The 19,345-nt window shown below is 35.7% G+C and overlaps 2 protein-coding genes across 3 annotated transcripts in view; one reads left to right on the top strand and one right to left on the bottom strand.

Moving 5' to 3' along the window:
* Window positions 1–5,301, top strand: ccdc170 (coiled-coil domain containing 170). 2 transcript variants are annotated; one of them, XM_059520975.1, is made up of 11 exons: window positions 1–119; window positions 815–948; window positions 1,024–1,280; window positions 1,567–1,711; window positions 1,779–1,964; window positions 2,068–2,385; window positions 2,464–2,643; window positions 2,768–2,941; window positions 3,533–3,775; window positions 4,394–4,609; window positions 4,997–5,301. In XM_059520975.1, the coding sequence occupies exons 2-11, from the start codon at window positions 838–840 to the stop codon at window positions 5,270–5,272; spliced, it is 2,106 nt and encodes a 701-aa protein (XP_059376958.1). In that variant the 5' UTR covers window positions 1–119; window positions 815–837; the 3' UTR covers window positions 5,273–5,301. The 2 variants fall into 2 exon arrangements, with proteins under 2 accessions (XP_059376958.1, XP_059376959.1); XM_059520976.1 differs by having other exon boundaries at window positions 4,394–4,652; window positions 4,948–5,137.
* A 1,621-nt stretch (window positions 5,302–6,922) lies between these two features.
* Window positions 6,923–19,345, bottom strand: part of syne1b (spectrin repeat containing, nuclear envelope 1b) — a 108,065-nt gene continuing 95,642 nt past the window's right edge. Inside the window, exons 131-145 of the mRNA XM_059519890.1 lie at window positions 19,094–19,244; window positions 18,835–19,017; window positions 18,159–18,296; window positions 17,885–18,076; window positions 16,441–16,774; window positions 16,262–16,330; window positions 14,715–14,857; window positions 14,486–14,612; window positions 13,916–14,127; window positions 12,635–12,835; window positions 12,414–12,542; window positions 12,116–12,328; window positions 11,111–11,203; window positions 8,919–8,977; window positions 6,923–7,189 (exon numbers count right to left, since the gene is read on the bottom strand). Coding sequence (XP_059375873.1) covers window positions 6,940–7,189; window positions 8,919–8,977; window positions 11,111–11,203; window positions 12,116–12,328; window positions 12,414–12,542; window positions 12,635–12,835; window positions 13,916–14,127; window positions 14,486–14,612; window positions 14,715–14,857; window positions 16,262–16,330; window positions 16,441–16,774; window positions 17,885–18,076; window positions 18,159–18,296; window positions 18,835–19,017; window positions 19,094–19,244 — 2,494 coding nt within the window. The 3' untranslated portion in view covers window positions 6,923–6,939. The remainder of the gene's footprint in view (window positions 7,190–8,918; window positions 8,978–11,110; window positions 11,204–12,115; window positions 12,329–12,413; window positions 12,543–12,634; window positions 12,836–13,915; window positions 14,128–14,485; window positions 14,613–14,714; window positions 14,858–16,261; window positions 16,331–16,440; window positions 16,775–17,884; window positions 18,077–18,158; window positions 18,297–18,834; window positions 19,018–19,093; window positions 19,245–19,345) is intronic.

Below are 19,345 nucleotides of genomic sequence, written 5' to 3' on the forward strand. Positions count from 1 at the left end.
AATGTTGTTGTGTTGCTTGGAAACCTGCTAAACTACAGCGACACATTAACATGAATAACCTACAAAAACTGAGCATTAAGAGGAGATTTGATATAGAGGTGGAGCAATAACAGAGACAAGTGAGTTTTTGTACATTGTGCCAGTTTACAGAGTGATACATTCTCATTTTTCTTTACAAAGAGAATTGTTGCGTTTAATTGCTTTGCTGTCTACTGCTGTAGCCATCATTTGGTTTTGTTTCAGGATCTATAAAATGATAAAACATCTACAGGACTTGCCAACAAGGACTAATTTAGTAAGTCAATAAAATTGTTATTAATGTCTTATACCACCATATCTTTTATAATCATATATACACAATTTTGTTCATTTATAACTAAAATCCATTGTATTTTATTACTATAAAAAGTTAATGAATATTAATTGTGCCCAGCAAACAAAAAGTATGTTCTAAAAATATATTGGTAACATAGCCATTAAATTAAGTTTCTTTTTTTTTTTTTGTCTAGATTTTTGGTCTCAAAACTTCTCTAAACATTCTAAAACAAGTAGCTACATTTAATTTAGAATATCAGAATATCAAAAGGGAAACATTACACACACACACAAAAAAAAAGATCCATTAATTATTTATCAAGTTTTTGTGATTTGTAAACATTTTCAGAATTTTATTAAAATCAGAAATCCTTTTTACCATCATTCTAATGTTCCTGGAAGAATGTTTGCTCATAACTTTGAGAGATCCTTGCCAGAACATTCTGAAAATGTTCCCTGTTAGCTGGGTGAATGTTACTGTTGCTATGGATACATTCAGGTTTGACTGACAGCGGTTTGGCAATGGAGGAGTCTGTAATCCAGCAGCACCTCACACACTATAAACAGGCCACTGAGACGGCCCGTGAGGAACTGGCCGTCCTGCAGACCAAATACAACAAAATCCAATCACAGGTCTCTATATTCACTGGTCATTTGTGGTGTTTTAGATGCACATTCTATATGTGAAATATCTAATGCTTTTAACAGCTCTTGGAAAGCCAATCCAAAGTTGCATCTCAAGAAGAGACTCTGAAAAACTTAAGGGATGCTGTAGATCGACATAAAGAGAAAGAGGCGAGACAGGAGTCTCTCATCAGCTCGCTCAGAGAACGCAGCTACAACACAGAGCAGGAGATGCTCTCCATCACCTCCTCCAAAAGCTTCATGGACATGAGAGTACAGACACTTACAAAAGAGAATGAGGAGATCAAGCAGAAAATCATGGAGCTTGATATCAAATCAAAGTGAGCATTTATTGCACACTACTAGTCAAACGTCTGGACACACCTAGAATCTCTTTGTTTTATGATGATACAATTTTCTATATTTTAGTATAACAGTAAATTAGCTTGCACCTCTCTCTCTCTTTTATTCTCTTTTATTAACATGCATAAAAGCAACAGCATTGAAAAGCATTGGAAGTGTAAACAATCCTAAGGCTTATTATAAATTAGTCATTCAAAGCATCATCTTTATGTGATTTTATTGTTTAGATTTTCTCTTAGTAAACACTGTCATCAAATATTGCAGACAGTATTTTGCAGAATGCAACAAGGCAAAACAGGAAGCTGCTGAGACCCATAGAAGATCTGATGAGTTTATATCAGCAGTAGCAAACAAAGTGTCTGTAAATGTGTCAGGAAAGGCGGATCCTTTGGATTATATCATATCCATGGTAAGTGTTTTCATATATGCTTTTAACCAGGATTCTCACGATCTCTAACATATCTGTCTATGATAAGTTGGACGCCTGCTTCAAGGAGAGAGACCGACTGAAGAACTGCATTTGTGCTTTAGAGGAGAGCGTGAAGTTGTACGAGGTGGAGTGTAAAGCCAGCCGAGAAACAGTCAAGAGACTGGTTTCTGATGTAGAACGTGAACAGACGCTCTCAGGCTCCAGAGTGAATGAGCTGAACTCTACCAGACAGGTATCTTACAGATCAATAATGCAAAAATGCTACAAAATACATAATATTTTATGAGAAAATGTGACATTCTCAAAAGCATTTTTATTTGTATTTTTGTTGTAAGGAATTGGATGTAATCTCCCTGAAGAAACTAAGTTTGGAGAGGGAGAAGCAGAGGCTGAAAACCTCCTTGCAGGAGTCTGAACTGGCGCTGGCGTCCGCACAGCAGAGCTGTCGCCACTATGAGAGTCTCTCTCAAGATCTGCAAAATAAACTCCACAGCTGCCAGAAGGAAGCTCAGGCATCTCACAGCCAGCATGAGGCCTTCATGAAGAATGTGGAAGCTCTGCTGGAGGACGAGTCTCGTCCTCTTCAACACACACAAAGTGACCTATTGAAGGCACTTACGGCCCTGTGCAGCAGGGAGAAAAGTGCGCAGAAGGTAATGTTTGCATCTCATATTATTATAACATAGACTGTGTTCCTATTTTTTCACTCCTGTGCTCTCTGTGTGCTCTAGTCTCAGCTGGAGACGGAGGGCAGGATGGCGGAGGTGGAAGAGCTGTTGTCTAGACACAAAGAGTATCAGAGCAGCTCAGAACGGAGAGAACACGAGCTGCTGGACAGAATCAAGAGTCTGGAGGACGAGCTGCTTACGGCTGGAGTCTGGAAAGATGGAATGAACCAGGACAAACAGCATGTGAGGAACTGGATTTATTCTGCCCAAGCCTGTTACTGTTTCTAGCCTCTGTCTCATTTGGAATTAGAACATAATTGGAATGTATCATAAATGTCCTAAAATGAACGATCTTCTCTCTCTGTAGTACCTGCGGTTTGTGGAGCAGCTCTCAGAGAAGCTGAAAGTGGATCGTGTTGCTGCAGATCTGGGATTTGATATGAGACTCGAAGCCATTCTTACACGAGCTGAACAGCTGAGCAGACAGGAAGGGACAGCTTTACTGGAGACCAAGACACAAATCTACAGCCTTCAGAGAAAGGTGCTGATGTGTCAAAGAGAACAGGAATGAATTTAGTTCTCTGTTTTTGGTGCATAATCTTTCCACATATACAATAATTGTTACAGGTTTAAAAATGAATGCCCTATTTTATCATAATTTATCTTGAAAAAGAGTGCAGAAATGAAAAATAATTGTTACAGATTTACAAACAAATGCCCAATTTTAATGCAAATTTCCTTATGATAAGTGACATAGCTTAAAATGGTAAAAAAAAAAAAAAAAAAACAAGTTCACAAATGCAAATGGTAAAATTTTTATTTTATTTGAATAATTTAATTAGAAATATAATTAAAAAATAAACAATTCAAAACAAATTAAATAAAATTTTAAATGACTTACTTTTATCAAAACAAATTCTAAAAATGTATTATATTTTTATTTTGTATTTTTCTTATACTATTCATTTATTTATTATACTTGTCATTTATTTTAAAAGTATTCAATGTAAAACCAGTGTAAATATGCAAAAAACGTTTCAATATAAAATATAAACCATACAACAATCCTACCTACCTATCATTTCTATTATTATTTGATTAACTGGTTTATCATTTCCATCAATGACTGCAGCTTAAAGAACATAAGGAGCGTTCAGAAAGTAAAGAGCTTCACCTGGAGCTGCTGAGGAGGAAGATGGTCCAGCTGGAGGAGGAGAAGAGGAGCCGCTCAGCTCTGGCGGTGGAGAAAGATGATGCTACTTTGGCCTGTAAGAAGCTCCAGAAGCGTGTGGATCGTCTGCAGGCGGAGCTGAGCACCTTACGCTTCTCCAACACCGATCTGAAAGCCCAGCTGTCCCACACCAATGAGCTCAAGGTACAGGGACGAGGCCTGGCCCACAGACCCTCACCAAAAAGAGTCATTTCAGCTTAAAATACAACATTTTTAATTCAAAAACACAAATGTGACTCTGTAAATATATACCATTTTTACTGTATATGGCACTTGAGTTATATGACAATATGGTTCTATGGATAATAAAATAGATTACTTAGATCAGTGCTTTGGTTTCTGGATCCTTAAAGCATACAGATGGTTCATGTAGCTTGTAGAGCATCCAACCTGCAACAGTAAAATCATGCATTTGAGTAATCCATACTGATAAAATGTAGAGAAAACAGCTGTGAATACAATGCTTTGCTTTGGATTAAAGCATCTGCCAAATGATGAACATAAATGGTTCTAATCTTGACCCTTAAAGTCGTGATGAAATATCAAGTAGTGAAATTTTAGTTAAGAATTACAGGGTCAAAACAAATCAAAAATGAAACATGCACCAATGAATTGTTCGCAATTAGAGCAATAACATGCATTTGGAAAATAGCCTGAATTTTTATTTCATGCATCTCTAAAAGTGCTGTTTCACATGTAGAGTAGAGTGTGGCGATGCTTGTACAGTAAGTGCTTAGTTTCTGCTGTCTTTGGTGCAACAAGATCAAAGTGATGGAACAAAACCAAACCATAGAGGAGCAGAATAAGAACCTGGGAAAGCTTGAGAAGAACAAGGTAAAGACTGAGAAGAAAATGACCACCATCAAGTCAGAGATGAAAAACCAGGAACTCAGAGCCAGAGATGAGATTCAACAAGCCCAGAGACTGCTGGACACTCAGTCTAGTGCTATAGCAGATCTCACTCACACCGAGAAACAGGTACAGAGTTTGATACAAGACTGTTATACACTACCGTTCAAAAGTGTGCAGTCCATAAGATGAAATAAGTCTCTTATGATCATCAAGGCTGCATTTCTTTGATCAAAAATAACAGTAAATAAAATAATACTGTGAAATATTATTACAGTGATACGTTTCCCCCAGGATTCTTTGCTGAACCAAATAAAAATCATTTGTTTGAAATATAAATATTTTGTAAAATTATCTTTACTGACACTTTTGATCTATTTAATACATCCGTGCTCAATAAAAGTATTAATATTTTCAAAATAGATATTACTCACCCCAAATATATATATATATATATATATATACAGGAAATGGATTAACTTTGTTAAAAGTAACTAGTATGTTCCTACATTGCAGTTACTGGACTTCTACATGGTGGTGAGTCAGATGTTAGGTGTTGACTGCACAGGTTGCGTCCCAAACTATGAAGTTCTCAGAAGGCTGGAGGTTCTGCTTCAGTCACGTCACTGTCCTGCTCATCTACACCAGCATCACGCTCCTCACATCTGGGAAGCTCCAGTTTCCTCCATAAACATCACTCATTCTCACGAGTTCCAACCCCAGGCTCTGCCAGCTCCCTCCGGAACAACCTCGGACAGCCCAGCGGCCCCCTCGGATAATAATAACATTTAAGCAACTCTAAGTATTTTTTTGCCTTTGAAATACAAGTTTCAAAATTGTTCTGATGGTACATTGACTTCTGAAAAGGCAAGTGTCATTGCTTCTTTCCCATGCGTGTACTTCACCAAAAGGCGGATGGCTTTACAGCAGCAACAAACGCACGTGTGCATCTACCCACTGTAATTACAACAGACAGTCGATTACAATTAACTGTAGGGGCTCCAAAATTACAAAAATAGACAAAACTACATACAGTTGCTTTAATGTTCATCCCGTTCCCAGCTGAAGAGCCTGGATAGTCTGTGGCTTGGATGCTGCTGGTTTCTCCACCAGGCTTCTTAACTAGCTCAACCAGCACAATTTCACTGGTCAAAAAACCAGAATTGTTTAGTGTTTTAACCAGGATTGATCATGCTTTCTGTAACGGCACCATTCTGGGAAGAAAAAGCACCTACTATTGATAGTAATTAAAAAGCAACCATGTATTAAACAAATTTTATGCATGCATCATATTAATGGCAAGTATTTCATTAAATATTTAGAGATGTTTACCATGATTGCTGCGATAAATGAGACTCCACAAATTTGAATCGGGGTTAATGGAAGTATGCAATGATTTGATGCTTTTACCCAGATGTTGTTTCTGAATATTCTAAGAACATTCAAACCATCCAGTTAATGTTTTAAATTTTTAAACTACATTCCATTTGATTATTTTGCAAACATGGAAAGTTACTTTTGAATGTTCTCTGTGCAAATATACAATGTATAAAAAGCATTTTCAGAATGTTATTAAAGAACAGATCATTTTAAATGAACATTCTATTAATGTTACTGAAAGAATGTTAATTCATAACAAAACTTCTGAGAGCATTCCCTGTTAACTGGGTAATACAACCCTGTAGATATTACGAGCAAATCATTCCAGTGTTTAAACTGCGACAGAAAATAGGTAAGAAAACAATTATGATTCACAATTAATCAAATTATGGTCATTCAGTCTTTAATTGTAATGAAAAATACTTATCAGCAGGTTATGTGTACAGTATATCATATATATTTTCACTGCGAATGTTTGCTTTAGCAAACTGTACGTACATAAATATCCTTTTCTTTGATATCAGTGGTTTACATACAGTAGATTATATTCATAACACAGTTACCTTGAATAGTACAGCAGGTTAGTTAAGATTAAAAATGAAAAATAAACAATGACTAATCCAATGGAAACCAAAGAATGACCACATGCCAAAAATACATATAAAAAATAATTGCAATATAGAGTTCATGGATTTTTTATCTTCTCTTTTTTTACAAGTAATTTATTTGATAAAAGCAACCCAACACCTTTAAGTTTTTTTCCAAATAAACTTGTTTTTTTTCTTGATTAAAAAAGGCCTGATTAACTCACAGTGCTGAGTTAATATCCTACGCTCTAGTTTCCTCCTTCATATCAAACATGGAAGAACATCAGTAGCACTAACAACACTGGGCTGACAGCAGTTTTCAGTGCAGTAGGCTTTATTCTAACATCTACACTAGACTCCGAGTGATATACTGTAAAATTAGCAGCTGTATTTGCTGTACAAGGACATGTTAAAGGCTGCCAAACTCAACGGCAGTAGTCAATTTAGAAGAAAACCCAATGCTGAGCTGCAGTCTTGTCTTAAAAGTGTTGCTCATTTAGGCGGAGGCCCATTGGTGTATCTGAGCATTGGGTGGAAGGAGCGGGCAAAGTTGTTGAGTTGGACACAGCTGTAGTCGTGTTCAGATGTAGGCACAAGACAGGCCACCACCAGCACCAGCAGCAGGAAGATCTGCAGCGGCAGTGCGGCCCAGAAGACTCGCTTCAGGAAGGTTCTGCACCAGGATGGTGGTTCTTCCTCGTCAGAAAGGGAGGAACCGGATCCAGCGGCGTTGCGAGACCTGCTATACATGAGACAGCACAAGAGGTGGAAACGCTCAGATGTAAAAATAGGTGCATGATAGAAATTACACTGGTTATCTAGCTATTCCTATCTGTAGCTGAAGAAATGGGCTTTGTAGATTCACAAAAGACTTTCTCTCTACACTCTTAAAATGAAAGGTTCACTGGATATTGGGCATTGATGGTTCCACGAAGAACCTTTAACATCCATGGAATATTTTCATTCCACAAAAGGTTTTTTATATAGTGGATAAAAAGGTCTGCAGTTGCATCGCTATGAAAATCCCCTTTTGGAACCTTTATTTTTAAGAATGTAAATAAGCTTTCTCTGTGCATATTTCTTGGTTCATTTGCTGATATACACTGTTATATGACATTTGGGAACACATTAGATGCCAAAGCTTGACACAGATAGTTAGTTTGAAGTCTTCAGTAGCATTTAAAAGCAAAAGGGCCATTTTAAGAGAGTTTCTGTATTTTTAAATATGCCTTTTTTGTTAAAGCGCTGTTAAACAGAGACCATGCTAACAGGAAAAACAGCTCAATGGTTTCCAGTTTCAGAGTTTTCATTAATATATAGCTGTAGTTTGGGGCTGCCGTTGCCTAATAGTTAAAAAAAATATGCTGGAAAAACAAGTATGCAATTCATGAGCAAAAAATACTTGATTATTTTATATTTTGACATATAAAAAAAATACTTAATTATTTAACTTAATTATTTAATAATAAATACACTTCTTGTAATTTTACCGTGACCCACTACAAAGCAGCTGTTTGTGAATAACCACATTTAATACTAAAATATATATACTGTATGTATATATATATATATATATATATATATATAATGTGGTTATTATATTGTGAATATGAATTTTTAAAGGGGACATACTGCCATTATTTATACTTATGGGACAATAGTTAACAATTATAAACAATTAAACAATTATCTTAACTATATACATCTTATAAACTATAAAATCTTAGCAATTATCTTAAATAAATATTATTAAACTTAATTATTTTACTATGATCCACTACAAATAAATTTGTGAATAACCATAGTTAATATCATGGAAAACCAGATTTTGATGCTACTTTCAATGATCTAGTATTAAAAGAAGATATTATAAACTTATTTTATAATTTAAAATATCTTGTTGTAATTTCACCATAACCCACTACATGCTGACACATGGAAAATCGGATTTTTTGCTCCTATTAGTCCCACCGGAAGAGAGTCTTAACACTGAGTCTCTCGAGTCATGTTTCTCTAGCATGTCATCAAACTGCACGGATGGCAGATTGGAGGAGGGAGAAGATGATTGATTAGTCGTGAAAGAGCAGATGTGACACACCAGAGAGAGAAAAAAAGAAAGTTGCCAAGATTGTTCATTGCAGACGCTTGCCGAATAGACAAGAAAAATGAACGGCTCAATAGCAAGCAGCCTAGAGTATCCATATTTACAGCCGCAAAATATAGAAAACAAGCACGCATGTGCACGAGCTCCCTTAGTAGTGTCTATCTCAGCTCCCTAACCTGAGCAGTGTCTAGAATCACAGAAGATGATGGAAGTCATCAGCATGAGCATGGAGCTTGTGTATCATGGTTTGTAGGACACTGTCCACTCAAGGGTCAACCCCAGAGCCATTAGCGCTAGGGGTCTACGCTCAGGTCATGGGTTGAGTTCCATTATCTTCCAAGTGTTCTAGAAACCAGGAGAAAGGTACCTGTGAAGTGGACTGCTCACACAGGCTCCGGGCTGTGACAGACTACTTTTGCCCCGAGGCTGTTTGCAATGAACAGGGGGGTAAAAGAAAGAAAGAATGTTTCAGTCCAGGCAAATAAAGACAAAGCTACTGATGAAAGAAAAACCAAAAAAGAAGAGCACCAACAAAATCAAAAGAGTGCTGATGGGGTGACAGCACTTCTATGGAGACAAAGAAACTGGTTCTTCATGACACCCTTCTCAGAAAACCGCCTTGCCGACAAGTGATCCTTTAATATATATATATATAAAAGATGTTTAAAGCTCATTTCGTCTGTTTTCTGAGAATGTCACAGGTCATATTTTACCCAGGAAATTGTGTATTACTTAAAATGCCATAAAACAGGAAAAATCTCTCAAATTAATGTTATTTTATTATTAGAATATCTATCTATCTATCTATCTATCTATCTATCTATAAATGATATAAACATAAATCTATCTCTCTCTCTCTCTCTCTCTCTCTCTCTATATATATATATATATATATATATATGCTATATTTAGTGCTGGCAAATGATTAATCACATCCAAAATAAAACTTTGTTTACATAATATATGTATGTGTACTTTGTTTATTTATTATGTATATATAATAACACACATGCATCTGTCTATTTCAGAATTTTTATACATTTACAGTACAGACCAAAAGTTTGGACACACCTTCTCATTCAAAGAGTTTTCTTTATTTTCATGACTATGAAAATTGTAGAGTCACACTGAAGGCATCAAGGGCTATTTGACCAAGAAGGAGAGTGATGGGGTGCTGCGCCAGATGACCTGGCCTCCACAGTCACCGGACCTGAACCCAATCGAGATGGTTTAGGGGTGAGCTGGACCGCAGACAGAAGGCAAAAGGGCCAACAAGTGCTAAGCATCTCTCGGGGAACTCCTTCAAGACTGTTGGAAGACCATTTCAGGTGACTACCTCTTGAAGCTCATCAAGAGAATGCCAAGAGTGTGCAAAGCAGTAATCAAAGCAAAAGGTGGCTACTTTGAAGAACCTACAATATGACATATTTTCAGTTGTTTCACACTTTTTTGTTATGTATATAAATCCATATATAATTCCACATGTGTTAATTCATAGTTTTGATGCCTTCAGTGTGAATCTACAATTTTCATAGTCATGAAAATAAAGAAAACTCTTTGAATGAGAAGGTGTGTCCAAACTTTTGGTCTGTACTGTTTATTAAATGTATTTATTTATTATATAAATTATATGAATATAAATAGTAAATACATGTAAATAGTTTCCAAATTTATACTGTATCTGTGTGGATTTATATACATATTAAATATAGACAAAACATTTATGCAAACTAAAACTTATTTAGGATGCGATTAATAATGATTAACTGTTAACAGCACAAATTATATTATAATTATATTAAATTATCATTAAGTATTATAAATATTACAAACAAAAATTAAGGAGCATGACAAGCTAACATTTGTAATTACTAGAATTGAATCAATTAATTTATTTTAAATATTAAAATAATTTTAAATATACATACATTACAGTAGTTTGTTGAAATATGCATCATTGTATTATTATAATGAGAATCTGATGAGAAAAAACTTCTGGATAATAGTAATAATATAAGAGGAAAACCTGTTTAAATGTCATTATAATGTTTATGATCATTATAATCATAAAATGTTAATGGACCAAAAAGGCTTCATTTTATTCATGCTAAATTTTGAGGTTAAATATGACCTGGACGTGTTTTTTTTTTTTTTCATAGAACCAGTATTCCTTGATGACTACAGTGTGGGAATCTAGAATAAACATGAATGTGGGAAATGAGTGGAGGAACAAACCAAGCCAGATTTTAGGGGAGTGATAAGGGTGTGACTAGGTGTTTAAAGGATGTAAAACTGGGATCAATCAATAGGATGTAGAAACACAACAGGGACGAATCACATCTCCAGTTCTGATTCAGCTCTTGCATTAGAAGAGAGCATGCTGGGAAGGTCTTGAGTTTTGGAGGAACTTTGGGCAAACTAATAAGTATACTAATAAGGTGTCAAGTGTGTTTTTGAAGGCCAAGTTCCAGAAACATTCAAGTGTCAAACCATCAGCTCAACGTGACGAGATACAGTGATCTCTGAAGGGCCCAACAGAACATGAGTGTAACGTGTTACCGATCGCCGGCGGCTGGGAGTGCTGCGTCCAGAAACAGGGCTCAGGGAACCGGAAGTGTCCAAATCATCAGCAGACGACCAAGATGACAAGTCCTACAGAGATAGTGTGTGATGAGGACGGTTGGAGAAAGACAGTGTGATTAAAAAACTAGACAGACTGCACATCAGGGTTATTGTAGCCAAACTAAAATTATAAAACAATTGTCACTTGAAATAAAAAAATAAAATGAAACTTCAACTGAAATGAAATGCACTATATATATATAAAAATACAACAAATTTACAAAAACTTTTTTTAATTTCAGCTAGCATATATATATATATATATATATATATATATATATATATATATATATATATATATATATATATATATAATGACAAAAAACACAACCTAATTACTAAAACTTTAACTGAAATTAAAATGAAAACAAAATATTGAAATAAAAACTAGTTCAAAATATTCATAAAAACAATTATATCTCAATGATAATAAAGCACACTGCTGCAAAAAAAAAATCAACCGTTTTGAACTGAAGAATTGAAACACAAAATGCAAAGCCCCCTATACATTATAATATAATATACTAATCAGTAATTTATATTTACTTATTTATTACAGTAATTAATATAGGTTATACATTCACCTATAAAAAAGGTAAATTAACCACAATTAATTCAAGTTTCGAAAACTGGAATTGTATTGTATATTGTACTGTTCTAAAATAAAAATAAAATTAACGGAAAAATAAAAATTTTCATGTTTGTTTGCATGCATTTGTTAAGTTTGGTTATTGCAATATACTATTACTATTAATAATAATAATAATAATAACAACAACAACAATTTAAGGCATCCTGTGGCCCATCCTTTTCCTGGCTTTAGAAATATTTGGAAATATGTAATTATTTGCATGAAATGAATTTCATGTTTACAGGCACTAATATAATTTAAGTCAAACACAGGCAAACTGTGTGGATCAAAGCTGGTGGTCAGTAACTCACCTGCTGACTGCTGCTGATGTCCAGGGTCTTCTGCAGCTCTCTGATGTCTCTCGTCACTTCCTTCAGCAGCAGCTTGAGACGGTTCCCGATCACATGCACCTTCTCTTTGGCTTCCAGACAGTCAGTGCCCTCCGAGTGGACCAGCAGCTGAAGAGACATGTCCTGCAGGGACGCCACCTTCAACTGCGTGTCCAGCAGCTCCCGGCGGAATTGCTGCAGAACAATCAGTGTTAAATCAAAACAAACCAAGCAACTTCTTACCCAAATGCTGTACCAACCCAAAAGAGGAGTAAGTTACCAGAAACGTTTTGTGATGCTCCTGTAGGGTATCGCTGTCCTGAGTGTGGTCGATCGGGACGATCTCATTCCTCCTGCGTTCGATGTTCTCCAGCCACAGAAGCAGACCGTGACTCATCTCATGGAAGTCCTGAAGATTAGGAAAAGGTCTGTGATTTTAACCCCTCAACATTGATGAAAGCAGAATTTCTGAACGAATATCTTCTGATATCAGCTTCTTGCCTGGCACTGCAAGAGCGCGTGCTGGAGCGCGGTCCTCCAGTCGTCCAGAGAGCTGCTGAGACGCTCCCAGCGGTTATTCATCTCCTTCAGACGTCGCTGTAAGTCTCGTGCCTCCTCGCTGTCCGACTGCACAAACTCGGCGCTGCAGAGGTTAATGGACAACACGATGGCCTTGCGCTTATCCAGAGCTTTCTGCAGCTCCTGCACAGGTCACAGGTCAACAGAGAAAAACATCAATGCCACAATACACTGAACAACTGGACAACCAACGAACAAACCATGAGGTTCAAAGAATATCATGGCATTAGTGTCTTTTTAGTATTATTATTACTATTACAATACTTCTTAAAACATTGAATTGCCTTTTATTTTTAATTTTATCATTTAGTTTTGTTTGTTTTAATTGGAAAACCAACAAACAATAAAACAAAGAAAACTCTAACCTTTCAAACAAAAACTGGTTCAAAGATTATCATGGGATTAGTATTATTTTTGTATTTGTTTTATATATTTTTACAGTATTTATTAATATATTTTAATTAGCTTTCATTTTTATATTTGTTGTTTTTGTTCAAATTTTAGTTTAGGTTTTAACAACCTGTTTTTCTCATTATGATGATGATTTTATTTTTTTTGTATTTCTATATAGCTTTAGTTTATTTTTATTTCACTATTAAATCTAGTAAGGCAACATTTCTAATTAAGTTTTTTTAAATTTAGGATTTTCCGTATTAACGATTTTTTTTTTGTGGCTCAAGTGGTAGAGCATTGCGTTAGCAGCGCAAGTTTTTGGGTTCGATTCCCAGGGAACACGTTAGGTAAAAAAAGCCTGAATGCACTGTAAGTCGCTTTAAAAGCGTTAGTTAAATGCATTAATTTAATTTAATTTACTTTTAGTTAGTTTTATTTGAGTTTATGATGGATAACCAACAAACAAGAAAAAGTTTTAGAAATTTTGTTATGTGTTACTTTCATTTTTATATATAATATATATAATTATATCTAAATTAATACTGCTATATAGCAGGGGCATCAAATTCAGTTCCTGGAGGGCCACAGCTCTGCAGAGTTTAGCTCCAACCCTAATTAATCACACCTGATCCAGCTAATCAGGTCCTTCAGGTTTCTTTGGAAACTACAGGGAATGTGTGATTGAACTAAACTCTCCAGGCACTGAGCTTGACACCCCTGCTATATAGCTTCAATGTGTCAGTTTTGAGTAATCGGAGCACTTAGTAACAAATAGTGTGAGTGATAATTAACAGCGCTGGCGTGTCTGACCTTGAGTTTCTTGATGCGTAGCTGGATAGTCTGTATGTCCGTGCTGAGGTCCAGTCCCCGCTGCTGCTCCAGCTCTTCTTCTGTCTGGTCCAGCCAGCTGCAGATGCTGTTCAGGTCCGAGTTGAACTGCTGCCACTGCTGCATGTTCTGCTTCATGCGCATCTCTTTACTGAGAGCCTGAGCCTGCAGCAGCTCCCAGCGCTCGATCACACCTGCACAACACACACGGGTCACACTTCATAGTACGGTAGCTGTATTCAGAAATACACATTTTATGATGCATCAGACAAAAGAAAATCAAAATCCAAAATATTCCATTTATTATAAAATGCACGCTGCACGCAAGTGTTTTTGCATGCAAAATATAGCTCGATAATAATGAAAGCTGCATCTTCACGATCAGATGCAAGTCTTACTCAATATTACTACTGAATATTCATATTCTACATTTCCTCCAAGCCGATCTTTAATGTAACACATATAATGTTTAATGGCTTATATACCATCAGCATTAGTTTTAAGGTTGCATGTTTTTATATGCATGGCTCAGAATATTATCTGGTTCTGTACCTGAAGTTTGGGACTCTGAGCTGTTGGGATTGACGAAACCTGATATCTTGTCTTCCTCTTCTTTCAGCTCGAATCCCACTCGCTTTACTGCGTCTATACTGCCACGACATTCTTCAAGAAGACGCATCTGAGAGAGAAATAAAGATTAAAAAAGTGTTAGCAAATGCTTTCTTATTCAAACCAGAGACAATTCCCCTAATATTCAGTAGTCCTATAGATGATGACTCACATAACCCATGTAGGTGGCGTCCAGCTCCGGGCCGGTGGGAGTCCGGCTGCGTATGATGCTCTCCGTCTGCTGCAGATGGAAGCAGCTGGTGTTGAGAACTTTATCCAGCTGCCTGATGTGAGTCTCCAGTGATCCAGCGTCACCTGTAGAGGAACAGCAGATTCATTTTAAAAGGAGGAACAACAGGAAGTTGCTCTGAGCTGCGTTTGGAACCGTGTTCTCTTTCTCAGGCCTGATGCAGTGCAAGATCGTCACATGATTGCTTTCTCATTAGTCAAACATACTAGGTGCTTCTAAATAGAAGTATCATTAGTCAAAGCAGTTTACAATCAGTGAGTATACACACTGCTCTTCAGGATGACATCTAATACAGCACTTTTAAAAATGTTTGTTCACCTTTACTTATCCAGGTAATTCGATTAGGAAAAGGGTTTTTAAAGGGTCACTTGTGTTTTATAATCTGCTGACCTAAAGCTTTTTTGCTTTAACATATTTTCATGGCAGATTACTACAGAATTATTATTAATAGAATATGTCCATTCTCATTACTGTGATGCAAAAAATCATCATTTAAATTGTGCATTTAAAAAAATGCATGAAACGCTTTTTTAAACCGGTTTTGTTACTGTTAACTAAGAATGTTTTTTTTTTTTTGTTAATTAAAAAGAAGCTGAAATAAAATAAAAAACAGAAATATTTGGTGAAAAACGTTTAAAATAGGAAATGTTGCTTTAACAATTGACAGAAATAAAATGTTGAAAGTCTTAAAATTACCAAAAAACTAAAACAAAAATCAAGCTGAATAAAAACGAATTAAATGATAAAAACATAACAAAATGACTACAACTTAAACTACTCAAAGAAACACTGGAAATAAAAAGAAAAAGCTAAATCAGAATATTACTAAATACTATAATAGTATAAATAATAATAAAATAACAGATTTAAACAAAAATCCACAACGTGAATCTAATTACAAAAAGATATTCAGATGTTTAACAGTGATGAGAATTTCGGGGCGAAATTGCTTTTACGATCAAAAAGTGTGAAAACATTTAGGAATTGTTCCAAAAATAGGCTTCATTTTCTTTATTTAAAAATATATATTTTTTAATCTGTGATTTCAGATTAAAATTTGACCTTGATATGTAAAATTCTTCCTTTGGACCAGTGCGACCATTGAAAACATACACATGGGCCATACTACTAATATTTGATTTTAAAGCACTTGATTTAAAACAATTTTTTTTTGTAATTAACAATTTACTCTGATTGCAAAATACTGTGAGTAATGCTGTTGATTTGGCAAATCCAAAAGCATTAGAAACCCAGAACAAACACCGGAGTGAACTCTGTAACACTACATGCAAACACTGGAGAACTGATTATTGAGGTTAACACACAGTGTGAAGCAACACAAATCAAAAGAGAAGGGTTAGAAAATACAGCTCTGTGCTTTGATTCGGTTTGTGAGTAGAAACTAAAGATCACAATCTCAGGCGACAGACTAGTGAGTGAGTCTCAGATCTCGGACTGCTGTTGCCTACCAGCGCTGGACCTCAGAGTTTGCTCAGTAAGTTTTAGATATGCCTCAGGACTCTCTGGAATCTCTACATCTGAAAGAAACATATGCATGCATACAATACAAACATGATTGAATGCTGACCCACACTAACATCATCTGCTACAGCCACCAGTTTATTCTCTCTCAAGATCTCGCACTGACCCGAGAGGGCAGATGCTGAGCCCTGCAGGTATCCGTCCTCTCCCTGTTCTCCTGGTTCGGAGGACAAGGCTCTGCTGGCGCTCTCCAGACCCCGGCTCAGGTCGTAATCGTGGTCCCACTCCAAAGGGATGGAGTCCACGCTGGCTGGAGTGTCTCGGCCCGAGCGTTCGGACCGTAGAGGAGCGGCCAGCGACGCAGAGCGACTGGACGAGGGCAGAGGCGACAGAAAACCATCGCCCAGACGCTCACTCCAAGGAAAGCTGGACACGTCAGCAGGCTCGTCCAGATCAAACTCCCGGTCCGAGGACGAGACGTCATGTTCATCGTCTGTGAGCTGGATGAAGAAGAAGAATTCACAGTGGTTTGTGGGATCGAAACCTTGACTGATTAAAGTGGATGAAATAAAATGTGACCCTGGACCACAAAACCAGTCATAAGGGTCACTTTTTCAAAATTTAAATGTATGCATCATCTGAAAACTGAATAAATAAGTTTTCCATTGATGTATGGATTGTTAGGATCTGACCATATTTGGCCGAGATGCAACTATTTGAAAATCTGAAATCTGAAAAAAAAAAAATTAAGTTTTAATTTATTTCCAGTAGGAAATTTACTAAATATCTTCATGGAATATGATCTTTACTTAATATCCTAATGATTTTTGGCATAAAAGAAAAGTCAACAATTTTGACCTATACTATGTTTTTTTGGCTATTGACACAGATATACTGTACCCCAGAGACTTAAGACTGCTTTTGTGCTCCAGGGTCACACATGGCCAAAAATGCTAAACAAAATATGTGCATATAAAATGTTTGACTAAATGAATTAATAAATACAAAGTAATCAAAAAAGACAATACAAATGAAAAAGGTTTATTTAAATGTGAAAATAAAATAAAATAGAATGAAAAAAATGAATGAATGAATAAGGTAAACAATATAAATAAATATAAACAGTATAAATATATAAAGATAAATAATAGTACAGTAGTCATAAATAAAAAGGTAAAGGTAAATGTAAATAAAAAATAAAAACTTTATATATACATACATATGAAAATAAATAAATGTAAACAAATAAATATAAATTGGTAAATATAAACAAATGAAAAGTAAACAAATAAATGTTAATATAAATAAATATTAAAATAAAATAAAATGAATAAAGATAAACAAATAGGAAAAAATCTATAAATGAATGAGTAAATAACTAATAAATAAATAAAAGAAGGAAGTCATAAATAAAAAGGTAAATATAAATTAAAATGGTACATATAAATCTGAAAATAAATATAAACAAAAAAACAAATGTATAAATAAATAAATGAATAAATAAATAGGTTGGTAGATAGGTACATATAAATAAGTCTGAAACAAATTGAAAAAGAATGGAAGAGTCCTCCAATATCAGTCAGAAAAAGCATCTGATGTAATTAAAGTACCAGTAATCGTGTAAGTTTCTTGTAGTAGCGCTCCACATGTCCAAACACTTCCTGGCAGTAACGCTGCAGTTCTTCAAGCTCTTCCTCGATCACAGCAGCATCGATCGGCTCACTCTTTTCCAGAAGAGCTTCACCCTGCTGGAATATGTGGTCAATCTTGGCTGTGTTCAGAGTGATCTCCTGCTGGAACGCCTGGACGCAGAAGAAAACCTCCATCAGAGGATGACACAGGAGATATGGAGAGCACATGCAGTGATAAAGGCCAGAGAGATACCTTCAGCTGTTTGAGTTTGGCCTGGATGTCCCACTCGGAGAAATGCTCAATGTTGGTTAACTGCAGGTCCATCTCTGTGAGCCAGACCAAGATACAGTCTCGTGCAGTCTCAAACTCCTCCCGCTGACATATAAAGTGCTGCGGAGGAAATACAAAATCTGATAAAGTAAAAGCCCACTTGCATTTATCTAATCATTAATATTACAAAATATATTTATTTTTTTGAAACAGCTGATTTACGAAAAATTTACTGAAAGGTTAATTTACAAAAATATCACTTTAGATTATATTATTTCATGTATTATCCACTGATTTATTGAAGAATGTACATAATATATGCATTTATGATTAATTATATTATGTGTGTGTGTGTGTGTGTGTGTATATATATATATATATATATATATATATATATATATATATAGTACAAAGTTTAAAAATTATATTAAACTATTTATTTAAAATAAATACAACATTTAAAAGTTAAACTATATTTTGGGTTTACTATTGCTGGATATTGCTCTGCATTTGATAAATTATCTTTGAATCAACTTAAAAAAAGCAAAGACAGGCAGTTCTTTCACAGATTTGTGTTATTATAATATGTATCTTAAGTGATGAGTGTCTAAGCATCAATTGAGTTGATGTTGGTGTAAAACGAATCAGAGCTCTGTACCTTTAGCCTGCGTAGGACGGAGGACACTCGTTTCTGCAGGTTGTCCCAGCGCTGGTTGGCGTTGTGGGCCATCTCTCTCAGACTACAGGCCGCATCGGTGCGATTCTCACGTGCCAGACGCTGATACAGTTTATTGATCAGCTCCAGCTGCGTCAAACCTTCATGCACCTGCCGCTGGAACGTCTACAGAAACATAGAGCGTTAATATCATAAATCTGAGTTTAACAACACTACATTCATTCAGTCTGGATGATCTCACCTCAAAATTCTTGAGCTCCTCTTTGGCAACAGTGTAAAGGACACCTGAAGAGTTTGGCAGTGCGGCTTTCTTCTCCGACAACATGAGCCACTCCTCGAAGTGAGAGAAATCATCCAGAAACTTCTGCCAGAGACGCCACGTCTCCTCAATCCTTTCAAGGAGCAAAGTTTAGGTTCACATTTGTCATTTAGCAATTATGGTATAAAACTAGTAAAAAATAAACTATTAAAAATTATTTTAATAGTTATAATT

The sequence above is a fragment of the Carassius carassius genome, chromosome 32 (assembly GCF_963082965.1).
Source record: "Carassius carassius chromosome 32, fCarCar2.1, whole genome shotgun sequence".
NCBI classification, from domain to species: Eukaryota; Metazoa; Chordata; class Actinopteri; order Cypriniformes; family Cyprinidae; genus Carassius; species Carassius carassius.

Coding starts and splice junctions, on each gene's coding strand:
- ccdc170 (XM_059520975.1), top strand. CDS start 838: ATGGAGGAGTCTGTAATCCAGCAGCACCTCACACACTATAAACAGGCC. Junction 2,942..3,532: donor TCTACAGCCTTCAGAGAAAG/GTGCTGATGTGT, acceptor CAATGACTGCAG/CTTAAAGAACATAAGGAGCG. Junction 3,776..4,393: donor CCCACACCAATGAGCTCAAG/GTACAGGGACGA, acceptor TGGTGCAACAAG/ATCAAAGTGATGGAACAAAA.